Below are 21,854 nucleotides of genomic sequence, written 5' to 3'. Positions count from 1 at the left end.
AAAGATAAATATGCCTGTAGTCACTACTGAACTCCCCCGTAGGGATCTGTCAGGGATATAGTGTAGTTATAGGAAAAGTATTTTATGTATGCAGTCTCGAAGAAAAATTTATGTTTTAAGTCTGCATTTCAATGAATTCTAACAGCTGTAGAAATAAATGGGAAACAAATATTCTTCTTGTTGCACCAAAAAGTTAAATTTGTGGTACATGAATTGTTTTATAATAACTATTACTAATAAAATGCCTTTTAGTGCATTATATCAACTCTTAGTTGAACCAACAGCCAACTTAAACATCTATGCAAATTTTAAAAAGTGATTTTCTTTCTGAAAGCTGGTACTGTCTTAGAAGAGCTTTCCAAATGTAAAGTAGTGAAAACTGTAGCATATAATACATTTGTATAACTTTCAATATTTGATGTTTGTTAAACTCCACTCTGGGCAATCAAACACGGATAAAAAATAATGAGAAATGAATTGGTGCTTTCCTCCTCCTTTTGCTAGGGTAAGAGAAAAGAAATTTACCATATTTCTTTTTTTAACTTTGTGTTTTTGAATTGCTTTTAAGGCATAATTTTTATTGCTTATTACTTTAGACTTGTACTTCTCAAACCTGACAACACTTCAGAAATCTTTGCCTGGGCCCCACTCTTGAGATACTCACATATAATAGTTCTGAGATGAGCTCTGGGTATAGTTAACTTTATTCCTCCTTCTTCCCTCCATTTCTCAAATGTGTGGATATGTTTGAGAACCACTAGACTAACAGGTTAAATTTTTCCTATTTAAAGGAGATCATCAATTTAAAGCAATACATTTAGTTTTGTTTCTATATGGCTCTGTTGATGGCTTTGTTACAACTAAATTACTGTGTTATTATCTTGTTAAAAAAATAAGCAGCTTATGTTTGACCTAAAAACAAAAACCCAAACCTGTACTTTAAACATAAACATCAATGAAAACAAACTACAATTTAAGCTCTCAAATTTGTTAGGCACAGAATATTATTCATAAGTTTTGCTCCATATAATTCTCTAGCCTGCCACTGAATATAAGTGTTTTTTTTGTCTTTATCTCACAAAGAATAGAAACATTAGAAATTCTTTGTCTTTAGGTGCCTAAAACGAATACCTATTAACAACTTTACTCAAAAGAGCTCATATAAGTAGCTGGGGCTGAGAAGCAGGCAGGAGAGACTCCCAAGCTGCACAATAGAAAGGGTTTAGAGAACTGCTGACCTCTCAGGGTGCCCAATCTCAGGCTCAGGAGCTGGCAGGCAGTGAGAACTTGGTTAAGGAGGAACCAGAGTGACCTTTATTGAACGGCAAGAGGAGGAACAGAGACTCCCCTCCCTCACTTCCTAGCTCTGCACTGGTCACAGAGAGAAACCTTCTCTTTGCCACTTCAACAAATACCAATAAACACCGAAGGGAAAAAACCACTTTTCTCAGTGGGAAGTAGGAAATGGCCGTTTTATGTTCTAACTTAAAATTATTAAGCAATTAAAGGTTAAATGACTTGTAAGACTAGCAATAAACATTAATTACTTTAGAAGTTCATCCGGGAAATAAAATGAAGACAGCTTTCTAATGCTGAAATTTTCTTAAGATGAAATTCTTCTCAAAGAATGAAAAAATGGTTCGAAAGCTTTATTTATTTGGTCAGTTATTAAGCCTCAAAGGGCATAATTAAAATGATATCAATCCTTGTAATCCTGACATTTTATTTCAAAAATACAAAAAAGAATTTAAGTTCATTTCAATAATTTCCATCCTGAGTGGAAATATGTTAATAAGGTATGTGTTTTCAGGCAAATCCCGCGTCAAAACCTACCAGATATCTGCTTTTCTGCCATAGCCTTCTCCACTAATCACTTCAGGGCTCATCCAATACGGTGTGCCTGTCACAGACTTCATTCCCGTCCCTGAAAGACAGATGGTTTGAAGCCGTTTGCTGGCCCCAAAATCTCCTAGTTTGACGTTGCCTGTTGAATCTCGCAGAATATTTGCGCCTAAAACAAGAAATATCCTCATTTCATTATTTTTATTGGTAATCTGGAATATAACGTAAAAGAAAATGGCAAAAAATTACTTAGACTCTTCAATCTGTCTCCAAAATCAGGCTGCTTTGCACCTCTGAATAGTACCTAGCATAATGCTAGGTGTAAGGTCAGTGTGTATTAAAGATTTCTTACATGGAACAATGAAAATTTAGTGTCACTGTGTGTGCTTCAAGACCTAAGAAAAGGTTCCCCCACTGAAAAGGGCTGGTGCAAGTGGGAGGTGAGGATGAAAAAGAAGTGAAAGGGGAAAAGGACTAAGAATGGGAAGTTCAAAAAAAAGGAACGGGAAGTTCAGGGAAGGATGATGAAAGCAATAGCAGGCTCTTGGCCCCAGCCTCTCTGTTATAAAGCAAGAAGCCCATGTCTACAAGATTACTTCCCTGTGAACCTAGCCTCTCCTCAGGAACCTCCAGAATCAAAATTTCTCCTCAACTTCTATATAGTACATTTTAAATCGAACCTAAGCAAGCTTCAAGGTTTCTGTTTTAAAATTTCATTTGCTTCTATAACAAACTTCTAACTCTATTTATTATAAACTGACCACGACTGCTTAGCTGAGAAAGTGTTTACAGAGTCCTCCAGTGTAAAGTTACTCTTTCCCCCTTTCCATACTCAGCTCTCTGGAAGAAGTTCACTACGTATAAGTGAGTGAGAAATTATGCTCTAGGCTTAGTAGTTACATATATTATTTGGAATTATTCTGCATGGGAGATTTGTCTCTTCTTTCCTATTTATTTGACCATCCATTTCTACCAATCTGAATATGTGGATATTTATTTTGTACTTTGGGTTATAAACAATGACTTTATTATTATTTTTGTTTTGTTTTTGCTCATGTTGTTTACAGCTTTGTCCATTGGGAGTCCTCTCTGTTGACGCCTGTGTCCCACTGCCATAATTCAGTCATCGTGTTCTCACTTGTTTGGATTTCTGGACTGTTTGTGTCAGCACTGCCTTACATTCTGGAACCAGAAGATGCCCCATGCTCACTCTGCACCTCCTGCACCGGCTCTACAGTCAGCCATGTCTCCAAGGGACACTAGTTCCTTCTAGTGGAGAATGGTATCAGAAACCAGCAATCTAGGAGCTAGGTTCATTTATTTTTATTCTCTATTTTCCCCTTTACCATTCTTTAAACTCAACCTTTTTTCTAGGATTATAAATCTAGTTTCTTCATATATAAATTATTTCTAAAAAACTACCATTTTTTAAGTAGTTACATATATTATTTGGAATTATTCTGCATAGGAGATTTGTCTCTTTTTTCCTACTTATTCAACCATCCATTTCTACCAGTATGAATACACGGATATTTATTTTGCACTTTGATTATAAACCGATGACTTTATTATTTTTTTTGCTCATGTTGTTCCAGCTAAGTTGCTGTTTTTAAACAAGTATTTTATCGACTTATCTAATTTTAGTTTCTAAACTTTACCTAAAATCTTCCTAACCTTCAGCATATTTTAGATTAAAAAAAAGATTCCTACCTTCTTTTTCTTTTTTAAAAACAGCCTCTTAGAAGGAATGTGAATAGTGGAGAAAAACGTATATTATAGACTGGAGAGAATGCAAATTGTCCATCCCTACCATGAACTTCTGGCCCTGTCTTCTGTTCTCCAGCAAATTTCCCAGTCTAGTCAATTAAGGCCTGTCTTGAGGGGAGAGTCAAGGATTCATTCTCTGCATGCATTAAGCCAAAGTATGCCTTGGTACCAATGATTCTCTAAAACAGCACTGCCTTTTTGACACCTCTTGCTGTCCAATACTTAAAGAAGGACTCTGTCAAAAAAACCCACACCACTGTGTCTAAAACATTTAAGCTGGGGAAGGACAACCAACAAGCCAGTTTTTAATGGTTACCACCTGGGCAGAAACAGTCCCAGGCAGGTAGACAAGGAGAGCTATCACTGGGGAGTCATCACCAATGCTGAATCAATGCTCATCCATACAAAGGGCTGAGGAGAAAATGTACATACCAGGTTCCCAATATAGTTACCTAACTTTTTAAAACCTTACTTTGGATACGTTAAAAGTAAACTGTTAAGGAGACTTTTCAAAGACACACAAAAGCAGACAGAACACTGCACGGCCCTCTCACCCAATCCCAGCAATCATCTGGGCAACCTCTTCGAACCACACTACTAGCCACTCCTTCCCCTCATATTATCTGAATTGAATTAAAGACATCATGATCAATAAACAGTTTAGTACACATCTTTAAAAGACAAGGACTCTTATCACACATAAGACCACAGATAATAATTCCTTGACATTATTAAATATATAGTCAGTGGGGTTTTAAGTTTTTTTTTTTTTTTTCAAAAAAAATCCAAATCCAAACAAGGACCTTATGTTGAGAATCACTGATACATCTTTTAGGTCTTTCCTAAAGTTCCTTCCAATCTTTTTTTTTCTTTGCAGTTTATGAAGAATCTAAGTTGTCTGCCTACAGCTTTCTTATGGTCTAGGTTCTGCCGAGCCCATCCTAAGGAGTCATTTAACATGCTGATCTGTTCTCTATAAATGTTCCATAATTTTCCAATTTGGTAGCTGAATCTAGAGGCTTGATCAGACTCAGGTTCAAAAAGAATTTGGGGGGTGGGTGGGTAGGAAACTGCTTTGTAGATATAGTCTACAAATAGGAAGTATGCAATGACAGACTGTCTCTGTGAGGTGATGTTAGCAACCATTAATGTTTAGTGCATATATCTATTAATCCCATTAGTAGTTGTAAAATGGTACTATTCTATCATTCCCTCTTTGTTAGCCAAAATATTTTTATAAAGGTCATCCTCTATTTAGTCCTCAGTAGAGAAGGCAATGGCACCCCACTCCAGTACTCTTCCCTGGAAAATCCCATGGACAGAGGAGCCTGGTAGGCTGCAGTCCATGGGGTCGCTAAGAGTTGTCAGGACTGAGTGACTTCACTTTCACTTTTAACCCACTCCAGTGTTCTTGCCTGGAGAACCCCAGGGACAGAGGAGCCTGGTGGGCTGCCGTCTACAGGGTCGCACAGAGTCAGACACAACTGAAACGTCTCAGCAGCAGCAGCAGCAGCATAGTTCATAAAAGAAAGGTCAAATAAAGAAACCCTATTACGAAATAATGAGCTGGTTCCCTACTTTTCATTATGAACTCATGAGTATAAACTTAAAAGTAAGCAACTAGCTTTCTTTTTCCCTTGCCATTTAAACACTGCTCCTTCTGGGACTTCCCTGGGGGTGCAGTGAGTAACAATTTTCCCGCCAATGTAGGGGACACGGGTTCGATCCCTGGCCTGGGAAGATTTCATATGTAGCAGAGCAACCAAGCCCCGTGCACAACTACTGAGCCCGCGTGCTGCAACTCCTGAAGCCTGAGTGCCTGGAGCTCGTTCCCCGCAACAGGAGAAGCCACAGCAGTGAGAAACCCTCAACACCACAGCAAAGAGTGGCCTCTACTCACTGCCAACTAGAGAAGGCCCACACAAAGCAACGGAGACCAAGAGCAGCCAAAAATAAATAAATAAATAAATAATAAAAGGTTTCTCTTTAATTAAAAAAAAAAGTTCATTATAAAAGTTTAGAAAATACATAAAAAGTAAAAAAATATGAAGGAAATAAACAATTACTACTCATCCTGCTACTTGAAAATAACCACCATTAATCATGTGAAAATTGTTCTACATCATACTTTAATTTTATAAACGAGATCATACTGCATATTCAATTTTATATCTTACATTTTTCTTATCAATATATTCACCCTATAATGTTTTTCTGTCTTTGTGTTTTTCTCTTTAAGTTTTTTTTTAAGTGGTCTCAAATTCTGTGACATTTTTGGTCAAGTTGTTTTCATTAAAAAGTACTGATTTTTAAAACTAATAAACTGCCACACACAAAACATATGATCCACAAAAACATTCTCCTTTCCTTCGGCAGGTTTTACAATGCACTGTTATCATTAACCAGTCTTTGACTATTACTTAAATGGCCAACTGAGACAAACAATTCTGAGACCTTTCTTCCACCACTGATTAAAACTGGGGTGGAAGGTACTGGGGATAATATTCATTTAGCCTTCTGAGCTTTCTGGGCAGACCTGGCAACCTTGCCAGCTCCAGCTGCCTTCTTGTCCACTGCTTTGATGACACCCACAGCGACCGTCTGTCTCATGTCATGCACAGCAGAACAGCCCCTTATAATGTTTTTAAATCAGCTTTCTTCCAACTTCCTCATGTTACTGGCAAGGTCAGAAGAGGATCCACTTGAGCAGGTAGCTCCCCTCGGTTCCTTTGCCTTATCTTATTATGAAGGTTAAAGAGAAACTGGCTTGAATAGAGATTATTACTAACAGAATAACTCACAAATCATTTCCCTACAAAGTTTAGGGCATATACTTAACTGAAGTATACTTGACCTACAACACTATGTTAGTTCCACAGCATACAACACTGTGATTCAATACTTCTATACATTATAAAATGGTCACCACCTTATGCAGTTCTTGGCTTTCAGGTTTTGAACTTGATATTTGAGGTCTGCCTAAGCAGGGAAAATTTTGAGGTGAACAACAGGCTCCTAATTCTTTCAGATCATGAGTCACATTGCCATCCTCTAAGAGTCACTAGGCAGGTCCATTCTGTACATGTGACCGAGCTCCAGCATGCTACAGCAGACTCTACTCCATGACCAACACTGGTTAGGAATATTCTCCTTAGTCTGACTATGGCCATATTTGGGGTGTGACACACCACAGGAAAGAAGTAACTTCCTGGTAGCTCGTAAGAGCCCCCAGAAAGACTGATGAAAAACTTTAACAACTTGCTTATCAAAGCTCAGTCTTAGGCTCTCTTATTCTCTTCAGTAATGAGGTCCATTTCCCACAGCTTTAAATACAATCTCAACATACATCATCATTGTAACTAACTTTGAGTGCTTTCTAGATACCAGGCATGATTTTAAGGATGCTATACACATTAACTCATTTAATCCTTATAAGAACTCTGTGATCTGTACACTATTATCACCCTCCTTAAAAATAAGGAGCTGAGGATTTCCCTGGTGGTACACTGGATAAAAATTCACCTGCCAACTGAGGGGACACGGGTTTAATCCCCAATCAGGGAAGATTCCACACGCCTCAGCAACTAAGCCCATGTGCCACAACTGCTGAGCCTGTGTACCTAGAACCCGTGCTCCAAAACAAGAGAAGCCACCACAATGAGAAGCCCATGCACCTCAACTAAGAGCAGCCCCTGCTTGCCACAACTAGAGAAAGTTCAAGTGCAGCAACGAAGATCCAGATCAGCCAAATTAACGTTTAAAAACTGAGGAGCCAAGGCATAGAAAGACTAAGTGTCTTGTCCAAGATTACACATGTGATGATGGATAAAGCCTGAATGCGAACTGGGTCAAATTTGAGCCCCCCTTTTTTTTCTTATTTTTAATTGGAGGATGTTTTATAATCTGTGTTGTCTCTGCCATACAACGTAAGTCAGCCATAACTATACATATACCCCTTCCCCGTTGAACGTGTCTCCCATACCCCTCTATGTCGTCACAGAGCTCCAGGCTGTGACCACTGTGTTACACTGCAGCTCCCCACCGGCTGTCTGTTTGACACCTGGTAATGTGTATGTTTCAATGCTCCTTTCTCAATTTGTCCCACTCTCTCCTTACCCCAAGACCCCCTATTCCTAACCACTATGTTCTAAGCCTGTGTGCTGTGTATGAAAATATGTCTCATTCTTATGTTCAATTGAACTTTACTGATTCTGTGAACCTCCACAGGACAGCTTCCCTTTTGGAAACCTGAACAACAGGACTAGCTGGAATTGTTTTCCTATGGCATTGTAGAGGCAGATGAATTAATTTAAATGTTAAATTTCTTAACCATAGCACATTTTCATTAAAAAAAATCAAAACAAAACAACTGAGTACTTAAAAAACACCTCACTACTTACCTTTTATATCTCTATGAACAATCATATTACTGTGCAAATAATGAACTCCCTCAAGAATCTGACGGGTGTATTTCCGGGTCACATTCTCAGTAAGAGCTCCATATGCTTTTAATTGGTCCTTAATGGAGCCCTAGGAAAAGAGAAAACAAAAGAAAACTAGAGTATGGTTGGAAAGGAAAAGCACTGGTAAATATTTTTAAGATCTGTGTACCTATATTTATCTATTATTCTTATTGACTGAATGAAGTGCTCTTTATTTTATTTACTTGAAGCTTAGTTGACATACAATGTCATGTTAGTTTCAGGTATGTAACATAATGACTCAACATTTAAATACATTACAAAATGATCACCACTGTGATCATTCCTGGTAACCATCTACCTCGGTACAAAGTCATTACAGTATTATTTGACTATATTCCTTATGCTGTATATTACATCCCATGACTTACTTATTTAAAACTAGATGTTTTAATTTAGAGAATTCTAATCAATGACTAGAAGGCTCTAATTGGAGAACACAGGAATTCTTAGAAAGGACATTATATGCCATTAATTTAATACAAAACTCTACTGTATTTCTGGACTAGAACTGTGAAAGAGTATATGGCATAGCTGAAGAAAGCCTTTAAATTATTTTTGACTGATATCCTTGTTTCTGTGACTGCACTGGTTCTATCTCCTGTTCTCTTGCTAATTACAATTTTTAAAATTCTCCAGTACCTTTGTCTTGCTTGTTTTTGCCCTGAATACATTTTTTTTATTTTCCTACTTGCTCTTCTATGTATGTCCTACTTTAAATTTATTTATTTTGTTCTTACTTTGTTTTTAAAACACTGTTTTATTGATATCTGAAAAATTACTTCTCAGGAGAAAGAATGGGTATGATTAGAAGATCAGAACACATATAAGATTTTAAAGTTTTTCTTTTATATACTCACCATTTTAGCTCAAAACATGAGAAAAGTATATTAAAAAGGGATTTCTAATTTTTTGAAGTCTTTTTAGGCAGGTGCTATTTCTGAGAACAGAGAATCAATCTGAGGTAAGACATGGGCATCTGAATTTTGAAAAAGCTTCTCTGATAATTCCAACGTGCAAATTTGACAATCACCACTTTAAAAGATAGAAATAAAATGCTTCCTGAGGGACAAAATCTTTTCCTTTAAAGAAAAAATATATCCAAATGTTCCTGTCTTTCTTTCAATTCTTGTAAACTGTATACTCTGTCATATAAAAATAGATCCTTGGATTTTGCAGACTTAGCCATATGCTGTTTCCACTATTCTGAGCAATCCCTGAAGGGACAGCAAGATGCAGTCCTGCTAACCCTGACTTGCAGACATGTATTGAAAGCCTTAGACAGTGACTCAAGCTAGGCAACCAGGCATACCTATAACTCAATGTGGCTTTTTGTTCAGTCAACTTACTATGTCTCTCTTGTAGTAATGCACAAAATAACAGAGCTAGAACTGAGCTTTCCAAATCATAAGCCCCCAGATACCTGTAGGCTGCAAATGACTGCCAGACTTTTGCATCCTCTGGGTCCTCAGGCAGCTAGGCCAGTGGCCCATGGTGCTAACAGCTCTCTCAATGTAGTGTGTATACTGCTATGTAACATGAAAATGTTACCTTCTTTGGTGTGAACAACTGGAGTGGGCTGGAAAGCACTGTGCCAGATAAACTGTGTGTGTAAGTAAGAGTAACAGAAGTCAACTGCTAATCCAGGCACTGGAGATAAAAGAAACTTACAGTTCTAATATGAAAATAGTTCTAGATTAACTAAAAAATGAAATGCTATTTTTGGGAAAATTGAAGAATGATGTTTCTGGCAAAGCTTGAATCTAGGGCATAAAGGGGCCCATTATACCAAATCTACTGATGGAAATTATACAGAATTCACAGACCTGGAGATTCAGCAAAGTCTAGGAACACTTATGTCCAGTCCATATATGCCATGGGTTTATCATACGAGAACTGTAATTAATCTAGTAACATGCTTTTCAAATTCAAGGACTGATAACCTATACTTTGAAAAGATAGCTATCTTTACAAAATCTAATCAGAAATATGATCTAATACCTTTTCCTGAATAGTCCTAGTTTAGTCTTAAGATTGCTAAATATATAAAGATGACTTACATCTCTATTTGTGACATAAATTGGTTCTAGCCAACAAACCAATTTAATTAACTTTATATTCAATAATCTCCATCTCTAGTCACATTTATTCATAGGTATTTAATTTACATCTTTACTGCACAAACAGTAATGGAAATCTGAATAAAAGAAAAATCAATCACAACACCAACATATTACATTTTCATTTTTTAGTTTCTTCTGTTATTTTTCAAATACAGATACTTTTAAAATACCATTACCAATATTAAAAAGCATTTTATATTCTTTTTCGTTCTCAAAGTACTTCCTACTTCCTCCAACTTTGTTACTTGGTTTTCACAATTTTAAATATATATTCTCTTGGACAATGTCATCATAATTTACTCCCACTGAGTGAACTGATATTTCCACTTTTGCCATTACAGACAGTACTAAAACAAAGGTACACAACTTTCGTCTTCTTTTGAATTATTTCTGTAGACCGAATTTTAAAGAACAATTTTTACACTGCCAAGATAAATCTTTGAAAATAAAACAGCAGCAATGATGAATAACAATGATGTCACTATAAACAATTATTCATGAAGATAAAAATCAAAGTTTACTGTTGCTCTTGTAAGACTGAGGATGGTTAAAACCATTACAATCAGTTCTCTATATTCTTGGACTCCACATCTCCAGATTCAACCAACTACTCATTGAAAATATTTGGAAAAAAAATTTCCAGAAAGTTCCATAAAGCAAAACTTGAATTTGCTGCACTGGCAACTATTTATGTAGCATTTTACAGTGTACTAGGTAGTATAAGTAATTTAGAGATGACAATGTATATGGAAGGATGTATGCAGGTTATACGCAAATACTATACCCTTAGATAAGGGACGTGAGCATATTTGGATTCTGATATCTGTGGGAGGGCCTGACTATCCCCCGGGGATACCAAGGGACAACTGTACTATCAGATACTGGTCCACGGTTTTGTTGATCCATAAGATTAAGCTGCAATATGTATATTTTATTTTACATACAATTCTAATAAGCTCTTTCCTTAAAGATCCACAAATCTTTTTCTAACACATATCACCTATTATGAGAATGAATGTATTTTTAAGTGAGTAAATATACCACCATGTTGAAAATCATTAGTATTAGAATGTACTCTACATATACTAAAAATAATGTAGAAGGAATGAAAGAGTTTTTTGCAAATCACATTTTCACCTCCTAATGAAATGAATGACTCAGGCAATTCTTATTAATCTGTGTTAAAAACATTTAGGTAGATGATTGAAAAGGAACTGGATATTCCCATGTGCCACTGCTACCGCTCAGATTACTTTCTGGTCTTCAGAAAAAAAAAACTTTACAATGGAGAAAACAGGATGTCAATCACCCTAATTAAGCCGTCAATCTTAACATCACTATCAGAACCACCAGAAACTGTGTGTCTTCTAATGGGATGCACAGCATCATCTGGGATGCATGCTGGTAAAAGCTGAATTTGAATATAATTTAGATTTTAGATCTAAGTTGGAGTTTATAGGAAATATGCAGACAAAGGAACAAACTAAATACTACCATGAGGATGTGATCAGAGAAGTCTATGAGATGAGACTGTCAACAGAACAACTAGCTTGGTCTCTTTGTCAAATCTATGTCACCTAAAAATTGTTTTATGTTAAAAGAGGGGTAAGAGACATAGTAGCAAAATGTAAGGTGTGGTCCTGGGCTGAATCCTGGTTTGGATAAACCACTTGTGTGTTATTTTTAGTGCACTTAGGGAAATCTGAGTATAGACTGCTCTGATGTTTATAACCTATTTTAGCATACTTTAGTATTTAAAAAAAAATACAAAGATAAGTGAAGAAGACAGAAAAATAAAATTATATTAAATTTAAACTCTTCCAAAATGTCCATAACATTTTATAATCAAAGTTGTTGTTTTTCTTTATCCTCAACTAAGACTTTAAATAGAGTATCTCTAATTTCAAAGGATGTACTAACTTACCCCTGGCATATATTCCATAAATATGGAAAGTGTTTTTTCTTGGGGATCCCTCAAACAGCCATAATACTGAACAATTCGCTCATGCAGCAAGTTTTTCAACAACTGAATTTCACACTCAAGTGCATTTACTTCCTGAAAGACAGAACTCATTGTTAAGTCTTTATAGCATTGCTAGTAAAAGCAAAAAAAATGCAAACATCATAGACCATCAAGGTGATTTCATTCTGAAATTTCCACTTCCCAAAGAATAAACATTTTAAAGTCTCTAGGCAATAATTCTGTAACAGTCCTTGATGGTATGCTAAACCAACACTAAATCAGATTAAGAATACAACTGAGTACTAAAACAGAAAATCCAGAGTACACAGCAAGTAAACATATCCATTATCTATTTTTTTCAAATAATTTGCATTGAGGAAAAACAAAAAATTCTATGGTGTGTTATCTTTATTTTAGTAAAAATGGTTCTTATAATGTGACAAAGTTGCTTGTTCAATGATTCTTACCTTGCTGGTCTCAGGACTATCTGGGTCAAACTGAACTTGTTTAACAGCCAATTCTCTTCCTGTATCAACATCGTAACAGAGGTAGACCCTGCCAAAGGCTCCCTGGCCAAGTAATTTGCCCAATCTCCAGTTGGTTGGAGCACGAGGTGCTAAAAAAGAACATTTTCTTAAAATGGGAGTAGCCCAATGGCACACAATGGTTAAGGACTATTGCATTGGTGATATCTTTAATTGAATATGCTTGGATATTAAGAGAAAATCATGTTCATCCAAATTCATAATGATCATCATCTTTGAAAACTGTAAGAATTCTAAATCCAAACATGGTTCAGATTCCTAGGACTAATTTTTTCCAATGAGGCTTTTTTTTACCTGATTATAAATATAATAGCATCTTTCACACAATTTAAAATGCCACTGATTATGTAAGATGTGCTATTTCTAATCTTTATTGCAGTAATATTTGTAATAAGTTTTTCCATCTGCCTACAGTGCAGAAAGCTGGAAGACCATCACTCTCATTCTAATAAGAGGAAATCTTTAAAGCAGCCAGTGGGAGAAAAAAAGCACATTACATACAAGGGAACAAAGGTAAGAAATACAGCAGACTTCTCAGCAAGGATATAAGCCAGAAGACAATGGAGAAACAGTTTTAAAGTGCTGAAAGAAAAAAATTAAAATGTCCAGAATTCTATACCCTGAAAAATATATGTATCTTTCAAAAATAAAGAAATAAAAGTTTTTCAAACAAAAGCTGAAAGAATTTGTTACCAGTAGACTCATATTAGAATAAAGGTTAAAAACAATTCTTCAGGCAAAAGGGATATGATACCTAACAGAATCCTGGATCAACATAAATAAAGATCTATAGAAATAAGCTGGAGGTATATATAAAAGACATTCATCTCTTATTTTAATTACTTTAAAATATAGTTGCCTAAGCCAAAAATAGCAGCAATGTAATGGAAGTTGCAGGTGTAAAAGTAAAATACGACAACACGAGCACAAAAGCAAGGAATTCAGAGTATACAAATATTGTTGCAAAAAATACCCTTGAGCATGAATCTTTTATATATTGCTTACAAGATAAAGGTCACATACTCCACAATCTGGCCTTAGTTACCATTCTAGTTCTATTTCTGCTGCTTCAAGTAAGATATCCTCCACCTCAGCCAAAAAAGAACTATTTCTCATTTTCAGAATATGTCATGTGTGCACAGTCACTCAGTCATGTCCAGCTCTTTGAGACCCCATGGACCGTAGCCCGCCGGGCTCCTCTGTCCATGGGGATTCTCCAGGCAAGAATACTCCAGTGGGTTGCCCTCCTCCAGGGGATCTTCCCAACCCAGGGATCGAACCCAGGTCTCCCACATTGCAGGTGGATTCTTTACCATCTGAGCCACCATGGAAGCCCAAGAATACTGAAGAAGGTAGCCTATCCCTTCTCCAGGGGATCTCCCTAACCCAGGAATTGAACCAGGGTCTCCTGCATTGCAGGAGGATTCTTTACCAGCTGAGCTACCAGGGAAGCCCAAAATATGTCATGGCCTCCTGTATATGTCACCTATTTAACTAGTGAATTCCTCCTCACATTAAAGGTCTTGATTAGACACTATACTATAATTATTTCTCCACACATCATTCTCCCCATTAGATTACATCTTGGAGGTCATATTTGAAATTTCTCAGAACTAAGCATTCAATAAGAATATGTGGAATGAACGAATGAGTAACTGGTAACAATTTTCCCAAAAAAAGCAAAAGATAGTAAATCATTTAAAGTAATTAGCAGTAATACCATGCTTTTACCCAACATTATAAACACATTAGAAATATCATTTTTACCTCTTTTGAAAACCTGCTTACACCCTGAGGACTGGCTTCGTTATATTTGCTCCTATTAATACTATAAAATTCTGCACAGGTTCTGCCACACATTTCACTATGCCAATTTCTATTACTCACAGCGGCTGGGTGGGCTAATGTCCATTACAGTCAAAGTAGGATTGTCTATGTCACTTCCCCTTCTTCTTATTCGACTCTCATCGTACTCCGGGGTAAAGATACTGCTTCCACTACTGGTGCTTAAGGAGTGGTCAGTAGGACTGAAACTCACAGGAGATCGGAAGCTGGTCCCCTGGGTCCTTCTAGCTCTTGGAAAAGTTTTACGACCTACAAAATGAAAACAGAATTACCTTGCAACTTGTAATAATATATCGTAATTCAAGTATTTAAAATTTGTAGCATAAGGAACAGAATTTGTTCTGTGACTAGGATAAGAAGCTAAAACAGCAATGATTATTTGATTTTACGTTTTAAACTTAAGAACAGTATTTTTAAGAGTTCAAGGAACTACCCCAGCTAACACTGAATCACGAAAAAAAAAAAAAAAGGTATAAGTAGAAATGAAAAATGGGGAAAAAAGAAACAGAGTCTGAATATAAGTTCAAATAACTTGTGTGCTCACACATTCATAAAAGCACAGACAGAACTCTCTCACTTTGTAGAAAAAGGAGAAAAATATTTTATTTTCATTTTCAGTAATGATTTAAAATATAAACAAAAAGTGTAAAGTTAATAGGAAGTACTTTTTCTCCTTAAAAGGACAATACCAAAAAAAAAAAAGAATACAGTATGCATTTCATCACTAAAGGAGTAATTTTAATTAGTACCATTTTTAACTACTTCTTTTTTTTCTAAGGAAAGACATGTCTCAGAGGTAAGCTGGCATAAAGCTAAAATGCTATTGTAGTTATGATCCAAAGTCTTTTTAAAAAGTTTTAAGTAGAAAACTAAGTCATACAGGAACAAACTTATTTTTGTCTGCGAGATTTTTAACAACTGTTGTTGACCTAATAAACTTACCATCATTATAGTCTTGATGGTGATAAGAAATATGATACCTTCTTGGATAAGTTCCTCCTTTTCCAAATTTTTCAAAGATAGGGTTATCATAGTCTATTAAGATACATAAGAAAGTTATATATTTAAAAAATCAAATATTTCTAATCATGAAAAACACATTTACACATTTTTGGATTTTTAAAAAAATTTCTCTCTCCCACCCAGCCAAAATATTATTCAATGACATAAATATTTAAACATTTAGAATGTGAACAGTCTAACCTGAAAATTCCTGATGATTATCTGGGTAGCTCTGTGCCCTAGGCATTCGTGATTTTGGATAGCTCTCTCTAAAAAGTAGAAAAAGTGTCATTATTTTAAGAGAAAGTATTTAAGATATTTTTAAAAAATCTTTATGCAATATCAGTATCTATATGTATGTGCAGATATATAGGTATTTGAAATATATACACACAAATATACATATTTTATATATATATAATACATACAAACACAGATACAGCACTCTCTCTGAAACATTAACTGAAAAAAGGAAACTTTTTTCAAACACTTATTTGATACATGCACACAAAAAGCCTGGTTTTTAAAACTGACCTACAGAGTACAGTGGTTAAGAAAGATACATTTTGGCATTATAGATACATGGAAAAACCTGTGTTTCAATCCTAGCTCTGCCACTTAAACTAGTTATTGCAACCCTGGCAAATCATCTTTCTGAAATGATTTCCACATTTATAACAAGGAGATAATACTAACTCAGCAATTTTATACTTGTCTATCTCAGGACACTGTCTTTCAAATACTAAGTACTCAATATGTAGCTTTCACATCACTATTCATTCCCCTGAATTCCTTAAATGTTTTAAGTATCTATCTTGAGACAGACATGGGCACAGACAATGGTTTCATATACATGAATAATAGAAAATTAAATGTATATTTCCATACAATAGTAGTTGCATTTTCAGAAGTTACTTTCAAAAGCAGTCTCAGAGGAGAGTAAATAGGTACTGACTTTGCACGCTACAAGTGAAAACAGTCCTGCTGAGACCAGGAGAGAGGGAGCACTTGTAACAAAAATTCACAGATGCAACTTGACCATGCTTATATTCCTGAACAAAAGTATATTCCTCACAAAAAGTACTTAAATTTTAACTGACAACCAAAACTGGGACATAATTACCAAGAATGTACAGTACTTATAATTTGGTACCAGAATAAAAATAATTCTGAACAACAGAAATTAAAGAATCTCCAAAATTAAACCTATTATGAAACATTTGACAGCAGTTTCACCAACACAGGTTTAAAAGTAAATTTACCAAGAAGGAAACAAAATATTATCATCAGAAATCATTTTAAGTAAAAAAGATACTGAGCCTGATGACTGGAAAAATCAATTTGCCATTAAGTATACATGAGTATGAACTACATTCCTCTGAATGTAGCACAGAAGAGTTGATGTGCTACTTCAGCGTGCTATTAATACATATGCATATTTACCCATGTATATTAAAAAACAAAAACTACAATCAACATTACCCATCCAGAGGGCTATCAAGTGATGGACAACTTCCTGAGCCAGAATTTTCAGGGCTGCTTAAAGATAATGGGTCCAGCATCTAGAAAAATAAAAAGTCCACCTTGATTCTACATGAATATAACCGAAGTTACTGTTTTTTAAAAATAACTTTGTTGGGCTATAATTCATGTATCATAAAATTCACCCATTTTAAAGCATATAGTGCAATTCAGTGCTTAATAGCAGAATGTATAACTTTCACCAAAATCGCAGAACACTTTCAGTACCCAAAAAATAAACTCCATATCCAATAGCAGCCACCCTATTTAAATGTTCTAAAAGTAGCTGTCCCCTGTAGGTGGACTAAAACTGCAAAATTTACTAATAGAAAAATAGGAATTTTCTATTATCTTCCGCTCTGGATTATCATCTAAATAATTAAAAGCTAAACACTTCACATAATTTTGTCTACTGAAAACTGAACAACAGCACCACCCAAACTGAAATAAATGACACCATGACTGCTACATTATTAGAAAATGTGAACTCCTGTAATAATACAAGCAGCCAATGTAATGATAAGAGAACAACAGCAACTCCATAAAAATACTTCACTACTACAAAACTTTAAAAAAACATTTTAAGGCCTTCCATGTGGTCCAGTGGTTAAGAATCCACCTGCTAATGCAGAAGACAGGAGTTCGATTCCTGGTCCAGGAAGATCCCATAGACCGCAGGGCAACTCAGCCCATGCGCTATAATTACTAAACCCGAAAGCTACTGAGCCTGCGAACCACAACTACTGAAGCAGGCGTGCTCTAGAGCCTGTGCTCTGCAACGGGAAGCCCACGCATCACAACAAAGCACAGCCACTGCTAGCAGCAACTAGAGAAAGTCTGTGGCAACTCAGACCCAGTGCAGCCAAAAACAAAGATACAAATTAAAAAGTAAATCTTTTTTAAAAAGATTAAAAAATTTTTTTTCAATGTTTTAGGAAGTAGACAAACCTCAACTTCACAAAGTTAAACATTTATTAAATTGAATGTTAATATCAGGATTATAAACAAATGCATTCATTCATTTATGAACATAAGAAAATCAGCCTTATACCACCTTTCTTTATATATGAATACAGACACATGTAAATTAGTGGGTATTTTCCTGTATTTCCCCTGTTTTGCTCACTTGAAAAGGAAGATATGGGACTGGACAAGAGGTAAAACAAATACCTTCCATCATATACCTGCCAAACCACACTATCCCCTGACAATATCCCTTTAAATGAAATGAAAAACAACATTCAAATTTTGCTTACTTGGTCCATGCTCTCTGGGATGAACTCTCCTTCACTGTTGATACTGGTAAATGACCCATTCCGGGCAACCTGGTGTAACTCATCTGGAATGTATCCAGGGGGAGGGGAGCTTCTATCTCTACTAGTGGGACCTCAAGAGAGAAAAATTATAGATTTTATAAATTCTATCAGGGGACCAATTCTTATTTTAATTAAATATACACTCAGAACTTAATGATTGATTTTAGCAACTGATCTCCAATTTTGATTAAAAGTTATCAGAGCACTCATGTCTGTAAAACTTCAAATGTTTTTTACTCTTTTCTAAACTCCCACCTTAATGTAATAGTCATTTATACTTGTTAGGTAGTATGTTCTTCTGCCTGCTGACAACTGCATTATGAGGTTGATAACACAATGAAAAACAAAAAGAAAAGAAAGTTGCTCAGTCGTATCTGAATCTTTGCAAGCCCATTATATAGTCTGCCAGGCTCCTCTGTATAAGGAATTCTCCAGGGAATGACATTGGAGTGAGCAGCCATTCCAGGGGATCTTATATTTTTAGATAAATGCCACTGCTTCTTCATTTCCAAAGGTCACTGGTACCCTGATATATGTTACCTTTTAATGTAATTTATGAAAGGCATCATGATCTATGTGATCATGTGAAAGTATGTGAACTTCACAGTCCAACCTCGGTTTAAATTCCAGTTCCAGTTATTTACCAGCTCTGTCTTTGGAAAAGCTATCTAATCTCCTTGAACCTGTTTCCTCATCTGTAAACATGGGACTAAAGCTTTCCTTTGCAAAGGTGCTGTGATGGCAAAACTATTCCTAATGAACATACGCCGTGCACATTTGTCTACAGGATGTTCTTTGCACTGCCTCTCTTTAATCTTTAGAAATCTAAAGTGAGATTTACTTCTTAGTCATTTAGCCAATATTAGAATGTTTCCAATTTGGAATGCTGGATTTTATCCTTGGATACTTAAAATTAGGCTTCTGGTGGCAAGCCACATTCCTGGAATTTAAATTTCTTCATAGTTTAGAGAATTAGAGACACTAAAATAGCTCATCTCATTGTGCTATGTTTATTAACACAGTTTCGGTGCTTTCTTCCTAATTTTTTGAAATTAAAAAAGAGATTTGAGGAAGTTATGTGAGCATTTGCATTCTGGTCAAATTTCAAGCAAAAAAGCCTCTTGCCTCATGTAAAGGGGTCACTAAACACATGTTGGCATTTGTTAGTGGAGAGAGAGGGAGAAAGAGAACAAAATGATTACCAAGAGATACACATAAAAAAAGATAATTTTCTACACTTGATTCTAAAATTATTAGGAAACCTCTGAGCCAGGAATTGATTTGGACTTTGCAACAACTATGATCACAATGTCCCTAATGTTTTTTTTCCTTCCATAAGCTCTTATTTACAAAAGAAGATAAATACACTCATTACTCAAAGCACAACAGGGAAGAAAAAAGGCTTTGAAAATTTCTTTATCTCCTTACTTGATAACCTATATTTTTGAAACTTTCTTAGTACTGGATATTTCAAAGGTCAAGACCTTCACACCAGCATATACTCCTGTCCCAAAGAAGTTCTTCTTCTATCTTTTGTGAAAATAATTAAAGGAAATAATTTTTAATAAACAAAGGGAAAAGATAATGGTCATATCTATCAAGCCCACTTCAAGCTTAAAGAGGTGCCAAGAAAAGACTAGTAATATTATACTTTACAATTTCCGTTTCTTTTTATATGGCACTGAAGTCAAATAAGAATATTTATTAGCAGAGTAAAAGTGAGGCATTCAGCACAGTTTTAAATGAAAATGAATTAAAACTGCCAATTTAACTAATGTATTTAGCTTGTTCTATCTAATACAACTAAGGTGAACCGGCATTTTTTTGCTTTAAAATGATAGGTACTATAATGATAAGAAAAGGGAATACAGAAAGAAATCGATGATTAATAACCGTCATGCTTTCTAGTTTGAAAAGCTAAATGTACTTTAAAGTGTTCTCTCAACTGTCTGCTGCAATAATCCCATGATTTAAAGATGAGGACAATGTTACTGGCTGCTGGTTAATTAGAGAGCTAGAATTTGAACTCAGATACTTGTAATATTCTTTTATCAAAAATTATATAAAAATAAATACAAATGAAGATAAGCAACTATTATTATTTTACTTGTATATTATCTCTGCTGCTCATATTTCTAACACTTTGGAAACCCAAAGTGAGATTTAACATAAAACAGACACTTGGAAGGATGCAGTCGTAAAATGGGCTTCTCTGATGGCTCAGATGGTAAGGAACCCGTCTGCAATGTAGGAGACTCAGGTGTGATCCCTGGGCCAGGAAGATTCCCTGGAGAAGGGAATGACTACCCATCCTAATACTCTTGCCTAGAGAATTCCGTGGACAGAGGAGCCTGGCAGGGTACAGTGCATGGGGCCATGAAGAGTCAAGACATGACTGAGCACGCATGCACGCACGCAGCAGCAAGTCATAAATAGTTTGGGGGGACAAGACAGAAGATGAGTAACAAATTCATAAATGTTTTGGTTTGTTCACACGCCAATTTAACCTTTTCTTTCATTACTAACAATCCTCTTCAATCACCAGTCTTAGATTCCCTTTCGCTTTCTCCCTGTTCATCTGTTTTTATCTCCTTCTACCTTCCTTCTTTAAATCCATCTCTCATGTTTTCATGCTACCTTTAATGCCCATATTCACTGCCCTATCTGTTAAAAACATTTAGACCAATGTTTTTTGAGCAATATAATGTTTTTATCATATAAAAATGTAGAATATCAATGTTTTATACAAACTCAAGAAGATTCACAGAACTGGCGAGTTCAGAGCACCTCTACCCAGCCTATGTTTCTCTAATAAGCCTCCTTTAAAAAAAAAATTGCACATAGGATCCATTTTTCTATCATAAGCTTAATTATAAGTGTATTTTTAATGACTACTAAAGTAATTATAAAGCATAATCTGCAAATTCTTAGCAATCTTTATTTTGACAGCATTCCTGGCAATAATTAAAACTTAGAGAAAGGCCTATGAACTTATTAGTCCATCCATTAACTTTAATATATTGGAATTACTTTTAATTTTTTCCCTTTATTTTTACAATTAAAACATTTTTTAGGTTTTAATTTTTTAAAAATCAAAATACCCCATGTATATAAAGAAAGGAAATATTTAAACTGGTGACTGCTAATCCTGTTAATACTTGAAGTAACTTTTCAAGGGACATCAGATACTAGCATGTAGTTAACTGCAATAAACTGCAAGGAGTAAAAAGATAAACTATTTATCAGGATTATGTACAGGTGTTGCCCTACATTAAAGAATGGAGATGAAGCTGAGAAATAACCCATTTCATGATTTAGACTCTAGCTTTCTTACCTACTACAGAAAGTCCTTTTTTCCTCTCTGCTCCAAATACTGTATTATCCAAATCTTCTAGTGATGGCAATGGCTCTAAATTAGTAGCCTAAAGAGAAAAAAGGAAGATGAATGT

General features: G+C 35.4%; 1 protein-coding gene across 1 annotated transcript in view; it reads right to left on the bottom strand.

Annotated features, from left to right (window-relative positions):
- Positions 1–21,854, bottom strand: part of MAP3K2 (mitogen-activated protein kinase kinase kinase 2) — a 91,895-nt gene that overhangs the window by 9,526 nt on the left and 60,515 nt on the right. Inside the window, exons 7-16 of the mRNA XM_019969168.2 lie at positions 21,740–21,827; positions 18,346–18,476; positions 17,051–17,130; positions 15,770–15,837; positions 15,509–15,601; positions 14,609–14,815; positions 12,644–12,792; positions 12,138–12,269; positions 8,010–8,139; positions 1,834–2,011 (exon numbers count right to left, since the gene is read on the bottom strand). Of these exons, the coding sequence (XP_019824727.1) occupies positions 1,834–2,011; positions 8,010–8,139; positions 12,138–12,269; positions 12,644–12,792; positions 14,609–14,815; positions 15,509–15,601; positions 15,770–15,837; positions 17,051–17,130; positions 18,346–18,476; positions 21,740–21,827 (1,256 nt within the window). The remainder of the gene's footprint in view (positions 1–1,833; positions 2,012–8,009; positions 8,140–12,137; positions 12,270–12,643; positions 12,793–14,608; positions 14,816–15,508; positions 15,602–15,769; positions 15,838–17,050; positions 17,131–18,345; positions 18,477–21,739; positions 21,828–21,854) is intronic.

Source organism: Bos indicus, chromosome 2, assembly GCF_029378745.1.
Source record: "Bos indicus isolate NIAB-ARS_2022 breed Sahiwal x Tharparkar chromosome 2, NIAB-ARS_B.indTharparkar_mat_pri_1.0, whole genome shotgun sequence".
NCBI lineage: Eukaryota > Metazoa > Chordata > Mammalia > Artiodactyla > Bovidae > Bos > Bos indicus.
The sequence above is the reverse complement of the archived record's forward strand: the minus strand, read 5'-3'. Positions and strand labels throughout refer to the sequence as shown.